The sequence below is a fragment of the Symphalangus syndactylus genome, chromosome 13, assembly GCF_028878055.3.
Source record: "Symphalangus syndactylus isolate Jambi chromosome 13, NHGRI_mSymSyn1-v2.1_pri, whole genome shotgun sequence".
In the NCBI taxonomy this organism is placed as follows: Eukaryota; Metazoa; Chordata; class Mammalia; order Primates; family Hylobatidae; genus Symphalangus; species Symphalangus syndactylus.
This window is the reverse complement of record NC_072435.2, coordinates 71,769,557-71,785,241: the sequence shown is the minus strand read 5'-3', so window position 1 is coordinate 71,785,241 and position 15,685 is coordinate 71,769,557. Positions and strand designations below refer to the sequence as shown.

At 34.4% G+C, this 15,685-nt stretch overlaps 1 protein-coding gene and 1 pseudogene across 10 annotated transcripts in view; both read left to right on the top strand.

Annotated features, from left to right (window-relative positions):
• The window catches only part of OSBPL8 (oxysterol binding protein like 8), a 221,872-nt gene that overhangs the window by 135,398 nt on the left and 70,789 nt on the right, over positions 1-15,685 (top strand). Inside the window, exon 1 of one of the 10 annotated variants that reach the window (XM_055239477.2) lies at positions 2,500-3,280. The exons of 8 other annotated variants lie outside the window; for them this stretch is intronic. In XM_055239477.2, coding sequence (XP_055095452.1) covers positions 3,136-3,280 — 145 coding nt within the window. In that variant the 5' untranslated portion in view covers positions 2,500-3,135. Of the gene's footprint in view, positions 1-2,499; positions 3,281-15,685 lie in introns of those variants that run through there. One more of the 10 variants, XM_055239478.2, reaches the window with a different exon arrangement.
• LOC134732195 (large ribosomal subunit protein uL11-like) lies at positions 9,608-10,231 on the top strand (annotated as a pseudogene).

Sequence of the window (15,685 nt, the reverse complement as noted above, 5' to 3'; positions counted from 1 at the left end):
GAGGTATATTCTGCCTTTTAGCTCACCATGTTCAACCAGGAATAGGTAAAAAGTAGAATGCTTCATTGTTTTGGAAGTATTCTCAGCTGATCCAAACATCAGCTTGGAAGAACAGAGAAGTTTTATCAGTTTATACAGTCAGACAGACAAGCCAGTGTCAACAAAGAACTTGGGCAAAGCTCACCCAAGCAGTTTGCCCATGTGTCAAAAAAGATGGTGCAGTGGCAGGGGGACTTTTTGGTAATGACACCTCTTTTATATTGGATGTCCTGTTTCTGTACCCCATGCATTCTTGATTTATCACGTTTTGGTACAGTTTTATCTTCTAGTGCAGACTTTCTTAACTGGAGTCTCATGGCAGAAGTAAGCCCTATAGGAATATTTTCTCTGTTTCTCAAAGATATAGTGTATAGTTGGAAACATTATAGATGCATGGGAGATAAATTTTATTCATCTTGAACAATGGATGCCTTAGTACATTAGGCTTAATTCTATTGCAGAACCCCAGCTGAGAAGGGCTACTATAGTAAATTATTTTAAAAGGTACATAGTAAAATTTTGAGACCTTGCATGTCTAAAGATATCTTTATTTTACTCTAATATGTAATTGATAGTGTGGCTGTGTATGGAATTCTAAATTGAAACTTGTTTTCTTTCATATTTTGAAGATATTGGTTATATTTTTGGCCTGCTTCCAGTATTGTTGTTGATGTAGCCTATCTGATTCGTGATCCGGAGGAACTTGGTGCTGTGAATTATGTGCAGAAGGGTTCTTTGGTGTAAATAGTGTTGACTCTCAGTTTTTACTACTGCTGGTTGTGATTTGGCTTTCTTGGATCTGCAAGACCATGACTACTTGTTCATCTCAAGCTTTGCAATGTCAAATTTATGTTGTTAATATATCTTCTCCTGGATACGTACTTTTGGGATCTATATACGTATTTGTTTATTTTTTTAAAATACTCCTTTTCTTGATTTTACTTGAGTTTTATGAGGGAACACATTTGTTCAGTATCTTCATTTTGCCATTTTAACTTAGACTCTCTTAAGACTTTGTGTATCATCTGATTTAATCCTCATAACAATCCTATAATATCAGTACTACTATTAGCATTGTATAGGTGAGAAAACAAAAACCCAGAGAAATTAAACTGTTTAAGTATTTCTAGGAAAGATAAAACAGAGATTTGAATGCAGTTTAATTTCAAATTCTGCTTAACTATTATACTAGTATAATGCTGTTTGTGATGTTCTTTATGCCTTTAAAGGCAAGTGCCATTACATGAATTATAATTATTTGTTGTCTACAGTTAATAATAATGTACATTTTATGATATGGAGAAAAGCAAAAAATAGTAACCAAACCAACCCCTAAAACCCACAAACTTGTTGCAATTATGGGTATTAGTGGTAAACTTACTCTCCACTAATTGATTTTGAAATGCCTTCGCACAAGAAAGAATATGTCACATACAAGAAACTGAGTTTTGCCTGATGCAGTGGCTCACACCTACAATCCTGGCACTTTGGGACACCAAGGTGGGCGGATCACGTGAGGTCAGGAGTTTGAGACCAGTCTGCCCAACATGGCAAAACCCCATCTCTACTAAAAATACAAAAATTAGCCGGGCACGGTGGCAGGCGCCTGTAGTTCCAGCTACTTGGGAGGCTGAGGCAGGAGAATCACTTGAACCCGGGAGGTAGAGGTGGCAGTGAGCCGAGATTGTGCCACTGCACTCTAGCCTGGGCGACAGTGAGATGCCATCTCAAAAAAAAAAAAAAAAAGAAATTGAGTTTTGTTTTTTCGTGTGTCCTTTCTAGTAAGGACAAAGTCTTAGATTGTATGAGATGTTGTGCATGAATAGAGAACCAGCCTTGAAGTGTATGCATAGTAATGGTAAGATAACTATAAAAATGAGCCACTAATAAATTTTAACCCAGTTGGTTATTGTCCAGATGAGTGGGTGTATTTTCGAATTGAAAGAAAGAATTATAACCAAAAAAATCAATCTACAGCATATATAGAGAGCAACTGACTAGAGTTTTTAAATCTGAATTAAGGTAGGGTAAGGTATATGGATTTTAGTATAATTGGGAGAGAATTCTTTGGAATTTTAAAGATTAGATATAAACAGATGGTATCATTATAAGGATAAGAAAGTACCTGTTAGATTTAATGACGTGGAGTCAATACTAGTCACTTAGTTTTAAACATAGTACATTTGTCACTGTGATAATAAAGTTGCTTTTTAAAAAAATTTTTTTTAAGCAGGAAAGACTCATTGATAGATTATGAACAGTTTAAATATAATTAAACTCTTCAAATTAAATTTTGAACAGTTTAAATGTAATTAAGAGGAACAGTAGCAGCTCATACTTGCTTCAAGGAACATGTTAGAGCATACAGCATTATGGTGTCGTTTTAATCTCCTCTGTTGATTGGTTTGCACTAACACTGTCTTAATGACTCATATATCCCTGCTGGAGGCAAAACTTAAATGTTTATTCTCTGCTTTAACTGTTGGAATCCATCAACGTTGTGCTTGAAACAGTATCTTTCCTTATGAATTTTTAATCATGGCTGAGGCAAGCTGTAGATTAGATATAAATCTAGAAGCTTCAGGGAAGATAAAAAGCATTATGTTTATATCCATCTTTGAAGTAAGTAAAAGCTGGGAAGGAAGGAGTCCGAAGAGGTGGGAAGTGTGGCCGGATACTACAAAAACATAATGGATATGATAAACGGATTGCATTTCTGAGAAGAGAAAATGACTATTACTTCATCTTGAATTGCTAAGTATTGATCTTGCTTTGTTTTCCTAAAGCAGCGATTCAGTGCTGCTTTGGTGGTTTGATAAAAAGGTAAAACATTAGTAGAATAGCCTTCCGTGTTTGTCAGTTCCTTTTTTTAAAAAACCAGCAGCATGGTTTAATGCTTTTTCTGTCAGGCTTTCTTTATCTGTTTATTGCTGATTTGACAGTCTTTGGTCCTTCTCCTTTGCTGTTAAATGTGTGTGTTCTTTGTTTGTGCTGGTGGGTTTTGCTACAGTTGGATGTGAGAGAAAAGCCTGTCTTTGCCATATTGGTCTAATTAGCCTCTGGGTGAGCATATACATTAAATAGACCTTCTGAGCTATGAAAGAAGAGAGCTCACAACAACGTAGATTTTCTTCATGTACTGGGGTTTCGCCTGTTTTATTTCCTCCACGGATTGATGGCCGAAAGCTTGTTCGGAATGCTTCATTTGGAGGATACAATGAACTTTCTCCTTCATTGCCAGGTTTGTGTGTTTAATCTTGCATTCCTAATTTCTTGCAGACTTTTAATTAAAATAAACCAGGCATTTTAACATTTTAAAGCTGCTTTCATTTAAACAAAACAATTCTGTAGTGAAAGCTTAGGTTTCAGTAACTGCTGCTAAACAGCTTGGCTTTTCCATATTTTCTCTTAGAGTCTCTTCAGTTAAAACTTCAGAAATAATGATTCAGTAAAGTAGGAATCTTGAGTGCTTACGGCATAAATTTTTGCTTTAATTATAGAAATATTATGACCCTTTGATAAAATTAAAGCCCTTCTAGACTTGAGATAAACACAAAATTATATAAATAAACACGTTGCTCTGAGGGTTTACCAAATGAAACCCAGATATTAATATCGATATTTGTTCATTTTTTGCAGAATGGTAACTATATTAAAGTTGATGTTTAATGTAAGCCTTAATCTTACCACTTTATTATCTTAATCTTTTTATCTTAAACTCTTAAATTTATCTTAAATTCTGACTAAAGTGAAGCTTTCTACTCATAGTTTTTGAAATACCTTAGTTTCTTCTTGTTGTTAGATGTATTTGTGTGTGATTAATTTTTATCATGAAAATTTATGATATTTTTAGTGTTATATTTATTAAATTAGGCATTTGACAGCTATGATTTAGGCATTAAACAATTGGTCAATGAGATGTAGACATAAATTGATCTTTTATTGTTTGAAATTGTAGCAAATATTTGAATATGTTTAAATAATTTTTCCTTTCAGATTTTTAAACACTATATAATTATATCTACTCTTTTAAGGTTATATTTTTTAAAATGAAAGTATTATTTAATAATGATAGCAAAGAAATATTGACTGAAACTGATACTTGCATTTATATATTTTTTCTGACACTTAGATTTTGTTGAATTAAATTCCCTATTTTCACAATAACCTTTCTTCTTGGCTTTCTGAATATTCACGTTGATAAGTGGTATATGTGTTCTTTTGAGATAGTGAAACGCCTCATAGAAAGTGTTCACCTGGGCAATTAAATAAATTATAAATTGACTGATTTCGTTCTTTTCTAACAGTGTTTCACAAAAGAATTGGAAACCATAGTCCTGAACTCTCCCTGAGTAGCATAAGCTTTAAATAGCACTCATAATCCATATTAAGTCTTCTTAGTGTAGCATAGTTACTCTCATGCGTCTTTCTTATGTTTTAAATGGTGTAAATTTTAGTCGGTTGTCATTCAGAAGTGGCTGTGCAAATACAAAATACTGAGATTTTTTAATGTTAAATATTTTTTATTTTAAAATGAGTTTCATTTCTGTATTTGTTTCTCTTTGTTTGCATTTTTTTAAGCCAACAAGCTTGCTAGTATATATTGTTTGCTGACCTTCATGCTGCAAGTCCACTTAGCTTTACAGAATAATCATGTGACCTTGATGAACAATAGAAAACTTAGTTTTTAAGTTTGGTACTTATTTAATTAGGCAGTTCAAGGCAAAATTGTCAGTTTATCTTATCAAAGAAATATTAAAAGCCATCTTGGATGGATTTGTTTTTATAGGAAAGTAAATGGTTTGCTTTGTTTTCTAATTCTTGAAATAGAGAAAATCATATTCATAGGAATGATTCCATCATCTCCTTAATACAACCAGCTGTGATAAAAAGCTCTATAAAATATCTGCTTTTATCAACTAAGAAGTAGAATGGAATTAAGTACTTCAAAGAAGTGGCTTTTTGTTGTGACTTAAGGTAAAAGTAAAAAGTACATATAATATCTCCTGATATACTTCATTGTTGTATTGAAAGAATTATTTTAGAGCATTTGCTTTTATCTGACAAAATTAGAGAAAGAAAGATTTGTTCTTCATTGGTGATATTTAAAGATAACTTTTTCGTACTGCTTTGAGCATAACCCTTATTTAATTTTAATTTTCCTGAAAAAAATATTTCTTTCTTTTAGCCACTTCTGCCTTAATAAATATGTCAGCATAACGTTTTTCTTTATAATTAGCTATAACATGGATGTGACACTCCTACCCCTGTACCCATAGTGATGCCATGATGCAATGTGTTTGTTTTATTTAGTTCATATCTGATTATCTATCTCTTGATCTCAGCTGTTACTTCTAGGTATGCTCGTTTTACTAATCTCTAGAACGGTACCTACAAATTGGAGTAAATAAACTTTGAACAAAGAAAGCATCTATAGACAGCTATAGATTGTACATTTTAGTACATAGTTGTTTTGTATATTTTGACTTCTCAGATTTTTTTCTTGGCTCTTGGCTGTATTCAATATAGTTAATGTAGCAATTCTGTATTTGTTTTGTAGATACTTATAAAACCTTTATTTGTAGATTTGTTTATGTAATTTCATTTTAATAAGACTGAAGCAACATAAAATTTGCTGTATTATATCACAGTATTAATGAACCAGGTATATCAAAAAGATAATGTGGACAAATTAGAGGTTAAGGGAAGAATGCTAGTTTATTCAGGAATAATATTCCATTGCATTAGCAGGAGAAAGTAAACCTATGTACTTAAACTAGAGATCGTCTAATGTAAAATTTACTGTAGATGGGAAACTGAAGCCCCTGGAATTCAAGGAACTTACCATGGTTATATAATTACTTGATGGAAGAGTTATTATATTCACTGGAATTATTGTGAGTCTGTGACTACTTCCAAAACGAAAAGATTAGAAGAAAGATATGACAGACTTTTTTCAACCAGGTTTGAATGTCATTAGTTTTTGTTTTGGGGTTGAGCTTTAGGAAATTCTTTTTTATTTGCTTTGATGGCTAAAAGCATTTCTGAAATGCATTACTGTGTTTTTTTCTTTTCATATGAAGAGAATATTATAGCACTCTCTTGCTTCAGTCTTAAGTACTTTATCACTTTCAAGCCTTTCCCCATTAGAGAAACTGAACCATTGGAAGTTAAGTATCGTGCCCAGTGTCATACAGCTAGTAAATGGTGGCGCCAGGGTTGACAGATAGTCTGACCTCATAGCTTATTCTCAGGTATCCCTCTGCCTTCATTATAAGCAGTTATTTTACTGTATTATAATTTTTATTTGAATACCTGGCTTCTCTCTAGACAATAGCCTTTTTAAAAGAAAGGAATGATAGGGAACAATGTCTTTTCATGTTTTTATCCCTAAATGCAATGTGTTATGTAACAGGTAGGTACACTATAAGTATTTATATTTTATGTATATATATATATATATATTTTGTTCTTGTTTTTGTTTTGAGATGGAGTCTCGCTCTGTCTCCCAGGCTGGAGTGCAGTGGTGCGATCTCGGCGCACTGCAGCCTCCGCTTCCCGGGTTCAAGGGATTCACCTGCTTTCACCTCCCAACTAGCCAAGACTACAGGCATGTATCACCACGCCCAGCTAATTTTTGTATTTTTAGTAGAGACAGGGTTTCACCATGTTAGCCAGGCTGGTCTCAAATTCCTGGCCTCAAGTGATCTGCCTGCCTCGGTCTCCCAAAGTTCTGGTATTATAGGCATGAGCCATCATGCCCAGCCTAATATTTATATTTATAAGAGGTGAATCCATTATTATTTCTTAATTGATTGAAAGGATTGCCATCTGTCAATCTAAATAGTCATCATTCTGAATATCTGCTTTTTTGTTTGTTTTTGTTTTGAGATGGAGTCTCACTCTGTCGCCCAGGCTGGAGCACAGAGGCACCATCTTGGCTCGCAGCAACCTCTGCCTCCTGGGTTCAAGTGATCCTCTCACTTCAGCCTCCCAAGTAGCTGGGATTACAGGTGTGTGCTACCACACCCGGCTAATTTTTGTATTTTTAGTAGAGATGGGGTTTCACCATGTTGGCCAGGCTGGTCTCGAACTCCTGACTTCGAGTGATCTGCCCGCTTCAGCCTCCCGAAGCACTGAGATTACAGGCATGAGCCACCTCGCCTGACCTGAATATGTGCTATTGTTATAGGTTCTATAACCTCAGAAAATGTGGAAGTCAGCCTGGATGTATGTTGCAGAGTGAAAATGGAGCAAGACTACCTGGTTTCTAATCCTCACTTAGCTACTTAATGACCATTTGGAAGGAATTTGTCTCCAATAAAGTACCCCAGAGATACTCTTATTACTTTATGTAAGTTAAACAAGAGACAGAATATTTTGGAGAAAGGCTATTAAGAAAGTAGTGAAAATCAGCCTGGCACAGTGGCTCACACCTGTAATCCCAGCACTTTGGGAGGCCGAGGTGGGCAGATCACCCGAGGTTGAGAGTTCGAGACCAACCTGACCAACATGGAGAAATCCCATCTTTACTAAAAATAAAAAATGAGTCAAACGTGGTGGTGTGGGCCTGTAATCCCAGCTGCTTGAGAGGCTAATTGCTTGAACCCGGGAGATGGAGGTTGTGGTGAGCTGAGATTGTGCCATTGCACTCCAGCCTGGGCTCAAAAAAAAAAAAAAAGTAGTGAAAATCATACAATTTTCTGGAGACAGGGTTTTTCATTCCAGGTCTCTAATTATTATTACAAATAATTTTTTCAAAGTCAGCAATTAGTACATAAGTCAAAGATGGCCAGATATATAAGAAAATATGACATGAATGAGAAGTAACTGAAACAACAGACAGTAGAAAGAGGCCGGTAAGGCTTCTTGGATATTAGAGTGATCAGATACAAACTAATGTTTTTAAAGCTCTGTTTATGGTTTTTAAAAACATAAATGCAAACTTTCAAAACTGAATTATTTAAAATAGCCTGTAGATTTGTGAAATATTAGGATATAAATTTTAGAAGTGAAATTAAACATAACCAAAATTTAAAACTCAGTGTACATACTAGTAGCAGATTGGACATACAGATGAAGATAGAATTCGTGAAGAGGAAGGTAAGTCAGAAGAATTATTCAGGATACAGCAGGGAGGGAAAAGATGAAAAATAAAGAAATTGAGACATGCAGAATAAAAGGAAAAAAGCTGTCTTTTTTTGGTCATAAATAAAAGAAATAGAGAAAATAGGATAAAAACAGTCTTTACGTATAATGGCTATAATTGAACTGATCAAAGATACTAACCACAAATTCTCAAGAAAACAAATTAAAAGGAAACTTAAACCTAAACACATCATAGTGAAACTACAGACCATCAAAGACAGAGGGTGAAAACACCCAGATTTCCTTCACAAGAATAACAGCAGTTAAACTCACACCTGTTTGACTTCTTCACTGAAACAGTAGAAGCTACAGGTGTACTTCAGGCAAAAGGAGAGTGATTTCAGATGGAAAGTCTTAAGTTGTAAGGATAAACAAATAGCAAGGGCTATATGGGCAAATTTAATGCACACTGATTCTAAAGCCAATACAAATAATGTCTTTTGGAGTTAAGAAGAGAGAGAGGTTTGCAATATATGACAGTTATTGTATATAAGCTGGAAGGGAGGTAAATAAGTTCTTCCAAGGCCTTTGAATTTCCCAGAGGAGGGTAAATTAATAATTAATTTTAAACTTTGAAAAGTTAAGTATACATATTTTAATTTCTGAGTGTAACCACTAAACACAGTGATTAATTTATGTTTTTTAATCTTGACTAGTTTATAATAAATAGAAGACAAGATAGTAGAGGACAATAGAGTATGGGAGGAACTAATAGAAAGTCCAAAATAAGATAAATATAAATCTAGATAAGTCAGCAATTATATTGAGTACTAATGATCTAAAGATTAGTATTTAAAAAAATCCAGTACTGTGCTGTTACAAGTGACATATCTATATATAAAAGAATAAAGAAAAGTTGGGGTAGGGAAGGACTAGGGATAAAAAGCACTGCAAACACTACTGAAAAGAAAGTTGCTGTATCTTTTGATACCAGACAGAATAAATTTTGAGGCAAAAAGCATAAGTACATTATATGCCCTCAAAATATATAAGGAAATTTTATAGTAAACAACATGGAAACTAGACAAATCTGTACTTATATTCTTCTCTTTGTAATTGAGAGAGGAAAGGACAAAAGTCAGTAAATACATATCAAAATAGAACTTCTCTACTAAGAAATTTGTGTTAATGGACAAATGTAGACCTTTATACTCAACAACTGTAGAATATACCTTCTTATCTAATACATATGGTATATTTATAAAAATTGCTCATATGCTGTGCCATAAAGTTTCAACAAATTAAATTATTAAAAGTATTCAGAACATATTATCTGACCTTATTTTTTATGTTAGAAATCTATAACAAGAAGTTCAGTAAAAATTCTGTTATGTTTAAAATTCAGAAATATATTTCTAAATGCCTCGTGGATCAAAGAAGAAATCAAAATAGGAATTGAAAAAATAACTGACTTGGCTCTCGGTTTTCGGCTCAGAGGAGGCCAAGGTGCAACTTTCTTCGGTCGTCCCGAATCCGGGTTCATCCGACACCAGCGGCCTCCATCATGCCGCCGAAGTTCGACCCCAACGAGATCAAAGTCGTGTACCTGAGGTGCACTGGAGGTGAAGTCGGTGCCACTTCTGCCCTGGCCCCCAAGATCGGCCCCCTGGGTCTGTCTCCAAAAAAGGTTGGTGATGACATTGCCAAGGCAACAGGTGACTGGAAGGGCCTGAGGATTACAGTGAAACTGACCATTCAGAACAGACAGGCCCAGATTGAGGTGGTGCCTTCTGCCTCTGCCCTGATCATCAAAGCCCTCGAGGAACCACCAAGAGACAGAAAGAAACAGAAAAACATTAAACACAGTGGGAATATTACTTTTGATGAGATCGTCAACATTGCTCGACAGATGCGGCACTGATCCTTAGCCAGAAAACTCTCTGGAACCATTAAAGAGATCTTGGGGACTGACCAGTCTGTGGGCTGTAATGTTGATGGCCGCCACCCTCATGACATCATAGATGACATCAACAGTGGTGCTGTGGAATGCCCAGCCAGTTAAGCACAAAGGAAAATATTTAAATAAAGGATCGTTTGACAACTGGTGGAAAAAAAAAAAAAAGAAAAAATAACTGACTTGAACAATTATGAAAGCATTACATATCGAAATTTGTGGAATATAGCTTTAAAATAGTGATTAAGGGGAAATGTTTAACCTTAAGTGCATATTTTAGAAACAGAAGGGAGAATAAAAATTAATAAGCTAAGTATCTTTCTTAAGTTCAAAAAAAAAGAGCAAAATCTCCAAAAAGAAAAAAAGACTATAATAAAGGTAAGACTAAGAATTAATGCAACAGAAAATACACATACTAGAGAGTTTCAATAAAGCCTAAAATTCTTGGAAAAAGACTAATAGACAAACCTGTGGTACGATTGATGATGAAAAACAGTATCACTGCAAATCAGTAGACAAAAGGTGTTTTTTTAAAACTGTAACTCTGATACAATTAGCCAGTATCAAAAATAAAGAGATACAACTGTAGTTGGAGCCATGTATTAAACATGTAAGAGAATATTGTGAACATTTGTATGCTGATGTACTCAAAAGTTCAAATGAAATAAATTCTTAGTAAATATAGTTTACTAAAATTGTTTTTAAAAGAAACGGAATATCTGAATAGTCCTAATAACAATTAAGAAATTAAATCAGAGGCTGGGTGCGGTGGCTCATGTCAGTAATCCCAGGACTTTGGGAGGCCAAGGCTGGTGGATCACTTGAGGTCAGGAGTTCGAGACCAGCCTGGCCAACATGGTGAAACCCCGTCTTTACTAAAAATACAAAAAATTAGCCAGGCATGGTGGCATGCACCTGTAATCCCAGCTACTCAGGAGGCTGAGGCAGGAGAATCGCTTGAACCCAGGAGGCAGAGGTTGCAGTGAGCCGAGATTGTGCCACTGCACTCCAGCAGCCTGGGTGACAGAGCGAGACTCCATCTCAAAAAAAAAGGGGGGGGGGGAAGAAAAAAAAGAAAAACAGAAATTAAACTAGAAAACTCCAGATTCAAGTAGATACCAAGTTCTGCCAACCATTAAATGAAAGAGTAAGTCCAGTCTTGCACAACTGCTTTCAGAGGATGGAAGTGGAGAGTGGGAAGAACACTAGTATTAGTATAACTTTGACATGAAATTCAACTGAAAGAGATTGTCCTATAATTTTTCCAATCAGTAATGAATATGGATTACAACACTCCTTAATGGTAGTAGCAATATCTTTTTATAAATAGGGCAATGCGTTATGACTAAGTTGGATGAAAATCTAAGAAAGCAGGATTGACTTAACATTAGAAATAAATGTGGTTCACTACACTAACAGATTAAAAGCAGAAAAAATAATATGATTATCTTAATAGATGTGGGAAAAGTTTTGATGAAATCCAAATTTCATTCTGTTAACTCTTAGAAAACTAGAAGGAGTGAACTTCCTTAAATATCTGTATCAGTACCTGTTCCAGCTGGACATGGTGGCTCATACCTATAATTCCAGCACTTTGGGAGGTTGAGGTGGGAGGATTGCTTGAGCCCAGGATTTGAAGACCAGCCTGGGCAACATGGTGAGACCTCATCTCTACAAAAAAAAAAAAAAAAAAAAAAAATCAGGCCTAGTGACATGTGTCTCTTGTCTCAGCTACTCAGGAGGCTGAGGTTGAAGGATTGCCTGTTACGGGAGGTCGAGGCTGCAGTGAGCTGAGATCACACCACTGCACTCCAGCCTAGGCAACGGAGCAAGACCCTGTCTCAAAAAAAAAAAAAAAGAAAAAAAAACAAAGAAAACAAAACAAAGCAAAAAACAGAAAAATAAACCCTGTTCCTTAAATATATATATTAATATATATACCAATATCAATACCTATATCCAAATATGTATAAAAATATATCAAAAATCTACATTAAACATTATACTTAATGGTTAAATATTGACAGTTTTGAGATTAGAAACAAGCAAGAATGCCTGCATTCACCATTTCTAGGCACTATTGTACTTTAAGTGCTAGATGAATAGAACAGATAGGGTGCACAGAAACAGACCTACGCGTATGTGAACATTTGACACATATGGATAAAAGAAGTTCTTTTCAATAAACAGTGGCAGCTCAGTTGGTGTCTAAATGCAAAGAAAGTGAAATTGTGCCCGTGTATCACACTGTACTCAAATGTCAATTCCAGGTGGATTGTAGATGTAGATGCAAAAAGTAAAACTACATTATTGGAAAATACTTTTATGACTGCAGATTTAGGGAAGAATTTCTTAAGACCCAAAAGTATTAACCTTTAAAGAAAGAGATTGCTAAATTTAACTACATGAAAATTAAAAGCTCTTCACCAAAAGAAACCATATAGCCTATAAAAAGCCACAGAATAAGGAGCTGTTGGCAACAAATACATTTGGCAAAGGACTAGTATCTAGACTATATCAAGAATTCTTATATAATAAGAAAAGATAGACGATTTTTTTTTTAATGTACAAAACATCTGAAGACGTACTTCACAAAGAGGAAATTAGCCAATTAACACGAGAAAATTCTGAACACTGTTAGTAATCAGGGACAGACAAACTAAAACTTCACTGACAAACTACTGTGCATCCACCAGACTGCCAAAAATATTAAAAGTTTTTCAATACTGAAGTTACTACGGTTATGGAGAAAAGAGAACTTTTGCGTAGTTTGGTATAAAGTTTAAGTTACACATGCTCTGTGACCCAGGATTCCTCCTTCTAGATTTAAACCTTAGAGAAACTTAGAGGTGTCTACCATGATACATTTCCAGGAATATTCATAGCACTATTGTTCATCAGGAGAATATTAGGAAGAATCCAAGTGTCTGATAATGGTGGAATGGATAAATAGTGGTATAGTCATGCAGTAGGATTCTAATCAGCAGCGAAAACGAATGAAGTACCTGCTGTGACATGCTAGTAAATAATTATTGCACAAGTCAAATTACTTATGAGGAGAAAAGGTGTATTATGATTAAGAATTGCACTGAGGAGGAATCTTATGAAATGTTAGCAATTCTCTATTTCTTGATTTGGGTGGTTGTTAAGTAATTATTCTCTCTGTTATACATTTATGTTTTAGGCATTTTTCTGAAGATGTGCTGTATTTCACATTTTCTAAAACCTTTAGAAGTAAAAATGGAGTTCTTTCTATTAAATGTTTGATTAATTTATGAAATATTTCAGAGAATATACAAGGATTAGACCCTTTTCAGGAACTCACAGTCAACATGAGCATAAAGATAATTGGACTATACTGCAGTAAATACTGTAGTACAAGTATGTGTGAAGTGCTGTTTGTGTCATAGAAAGGAACAGCTAACTATGCCTGCAAAGTCAAAACAAGGCCTCCCTCAAAGGGAGGCCTTGCGTCTTGAGAGGCACCATGGCATTGTAGACACAGCATGAGTTTTAAATGTAGACCTAAGTTTAAATCAGCTCTGATACTCACTTGTTGATGTTGGTCAACATAATTTCTCTGTGAGCTTTAGTTTTTTCAACTGTAAAATATGGTTAATTTTTTTTGTGTGTGTGGCATTGTTTTAAAGATTAGAAAAAAATGAAACCTGTAGCATAGTGTGTTACACTCAGGTTCTCACAAATAGGTATTGGTTGCTTTATTATTGCTTTTATTAATATTATTGTGTTAATTACTATAAATATCATTATTGCTGATAAATGAATCAGAATTAGCCAGATACAGAACAAGTTAAAGGGATATAGACAAGGTGGGATAGGATGTCAAAGCAAGAGAAATGCAATAAAATGGAAGAATAGGGAAAGGGTGTATTTTAAAATTATTTTTATTGAGATATAACTTACATATAATTAAGTGTGCAGCTTTTGAATTTTTAGTTATGTATAGACATGTGTAATCACTTCCCATAGCAGAAGGATCTCACACCCCTCTGAGTCAGTATGTCCTCCAAAAGGTAAACTACTGTTCCAACCTCTAAAACCATAGATTAAGTTTGTAAATAGAATCATATGGTATGTACTTTTTTTTAATGGGGAGAGTTGGCTTCTCTCACTCAATATTTGTTGTTCTTTTTTGTTGCTGTCTAATTTTCCATTGTGTGACCATACTATAATGTATTCATTAATTTTACTCTTAATAGCCATTTGAAGTGGTTTCAGATTTTGGCTATTATGAATAAAGCTTCTATGAACATTCTTGTGCCTCTCTTTTGATGGATGTACACACTCATTTCTGTTGGGTATGTCTAGGATTAGAATTCCTCTGTGTTAGAATGTGTGTACATTTAACTTTAATAGATACAGTCAAGTAGTTTTTCAAAGTTGTTATGCCACTTTGTGTTCTCACCAGTAGTGAACAGAGTTTCAGTTGCTCCATGTTTTCACCTGTACCTGGATGGTGTTAGTCCTTTTAATTTTAACCATTCTAATAGGGATGTAGGTTTCTGTCTCATTGTAGGAGTGGGGAGGATAGTTGGAAGAGACCACTACCCGAAATCACTAACTAGTTTCATTTAAAATTCCATGTTGCATTTATGAAAGTTTCATTTTTTTTTACATTTTATTTTTAGTATTGAGATTGAGTGATCTTTTTTCTTACCACAGAGGGAAAAAAGATCCCTTTTTTATATCATATAAAATTTTCAGTAAAATATCTGGGTTAAGAAAATGGAACAGTTTTTTTAGCTGTTACATTAATAAACCAAATACAGAATCAATGGTATTATCCTTGATGTGCTAGAAGTGATTTTAAAATACTTTAGGTACTGGTACTACTTGACTTTTTAAAAAATGCTGCTTTATGAATGATTATACATATTTTTTAATGTAGGCTTTTATTGGACTCTGAACAAATAATTATAGGGAAGAGTTAATAGTACCTGTCCTCAAAAGTAGAAAAACCTCATTAAAATTAAAATGTGTACTGCTCCTTTTATACCTGCCACACAAGTCTCAATATAATTGTACAATTATAATAGTAATTTGTTAATTGGTTTAGGCATAGTGCTATATTAAAGTGTTATATGATTGCAGGAGTATATGCATGTTTGTCCCACTGCACTCTTGTATTTTAGATTCATCCTTTTAGAATAAGAATAGAAAATGATGATAATAAAGGTGAACATTAATTGAATGTATGCTATGTGCAAAAACACTATGCTAAGTGCTTTGTATGTATCTTCATCTAATTCTCACCATACGCACATTATAAGATTTTTAAAAAGTCAATCCAGATTTATTTCCCCAGTCTTTCATCAACTCGTCTGAAATTGTTTTCCATTTTGACCAGAGGTATGAAAAGTATGTTGGGTTGGTTCCGTGAGTTAGAATTCGTTGCCGGAAACCAGCTCACTAGAATAAAAGCTCTATGAGCACTGAATTTATGCAAAATTCTGCAGGAGCAAAGAAAATAGATATTTCACGATGCTGGTGGGTTCAGGGAAATACTTCATTGTTTCTAAGCCTTAATTCTAAGGATTATACTAGATATGACCTTTTAGAGATCTTTAATAGTTTAAAGCTGTA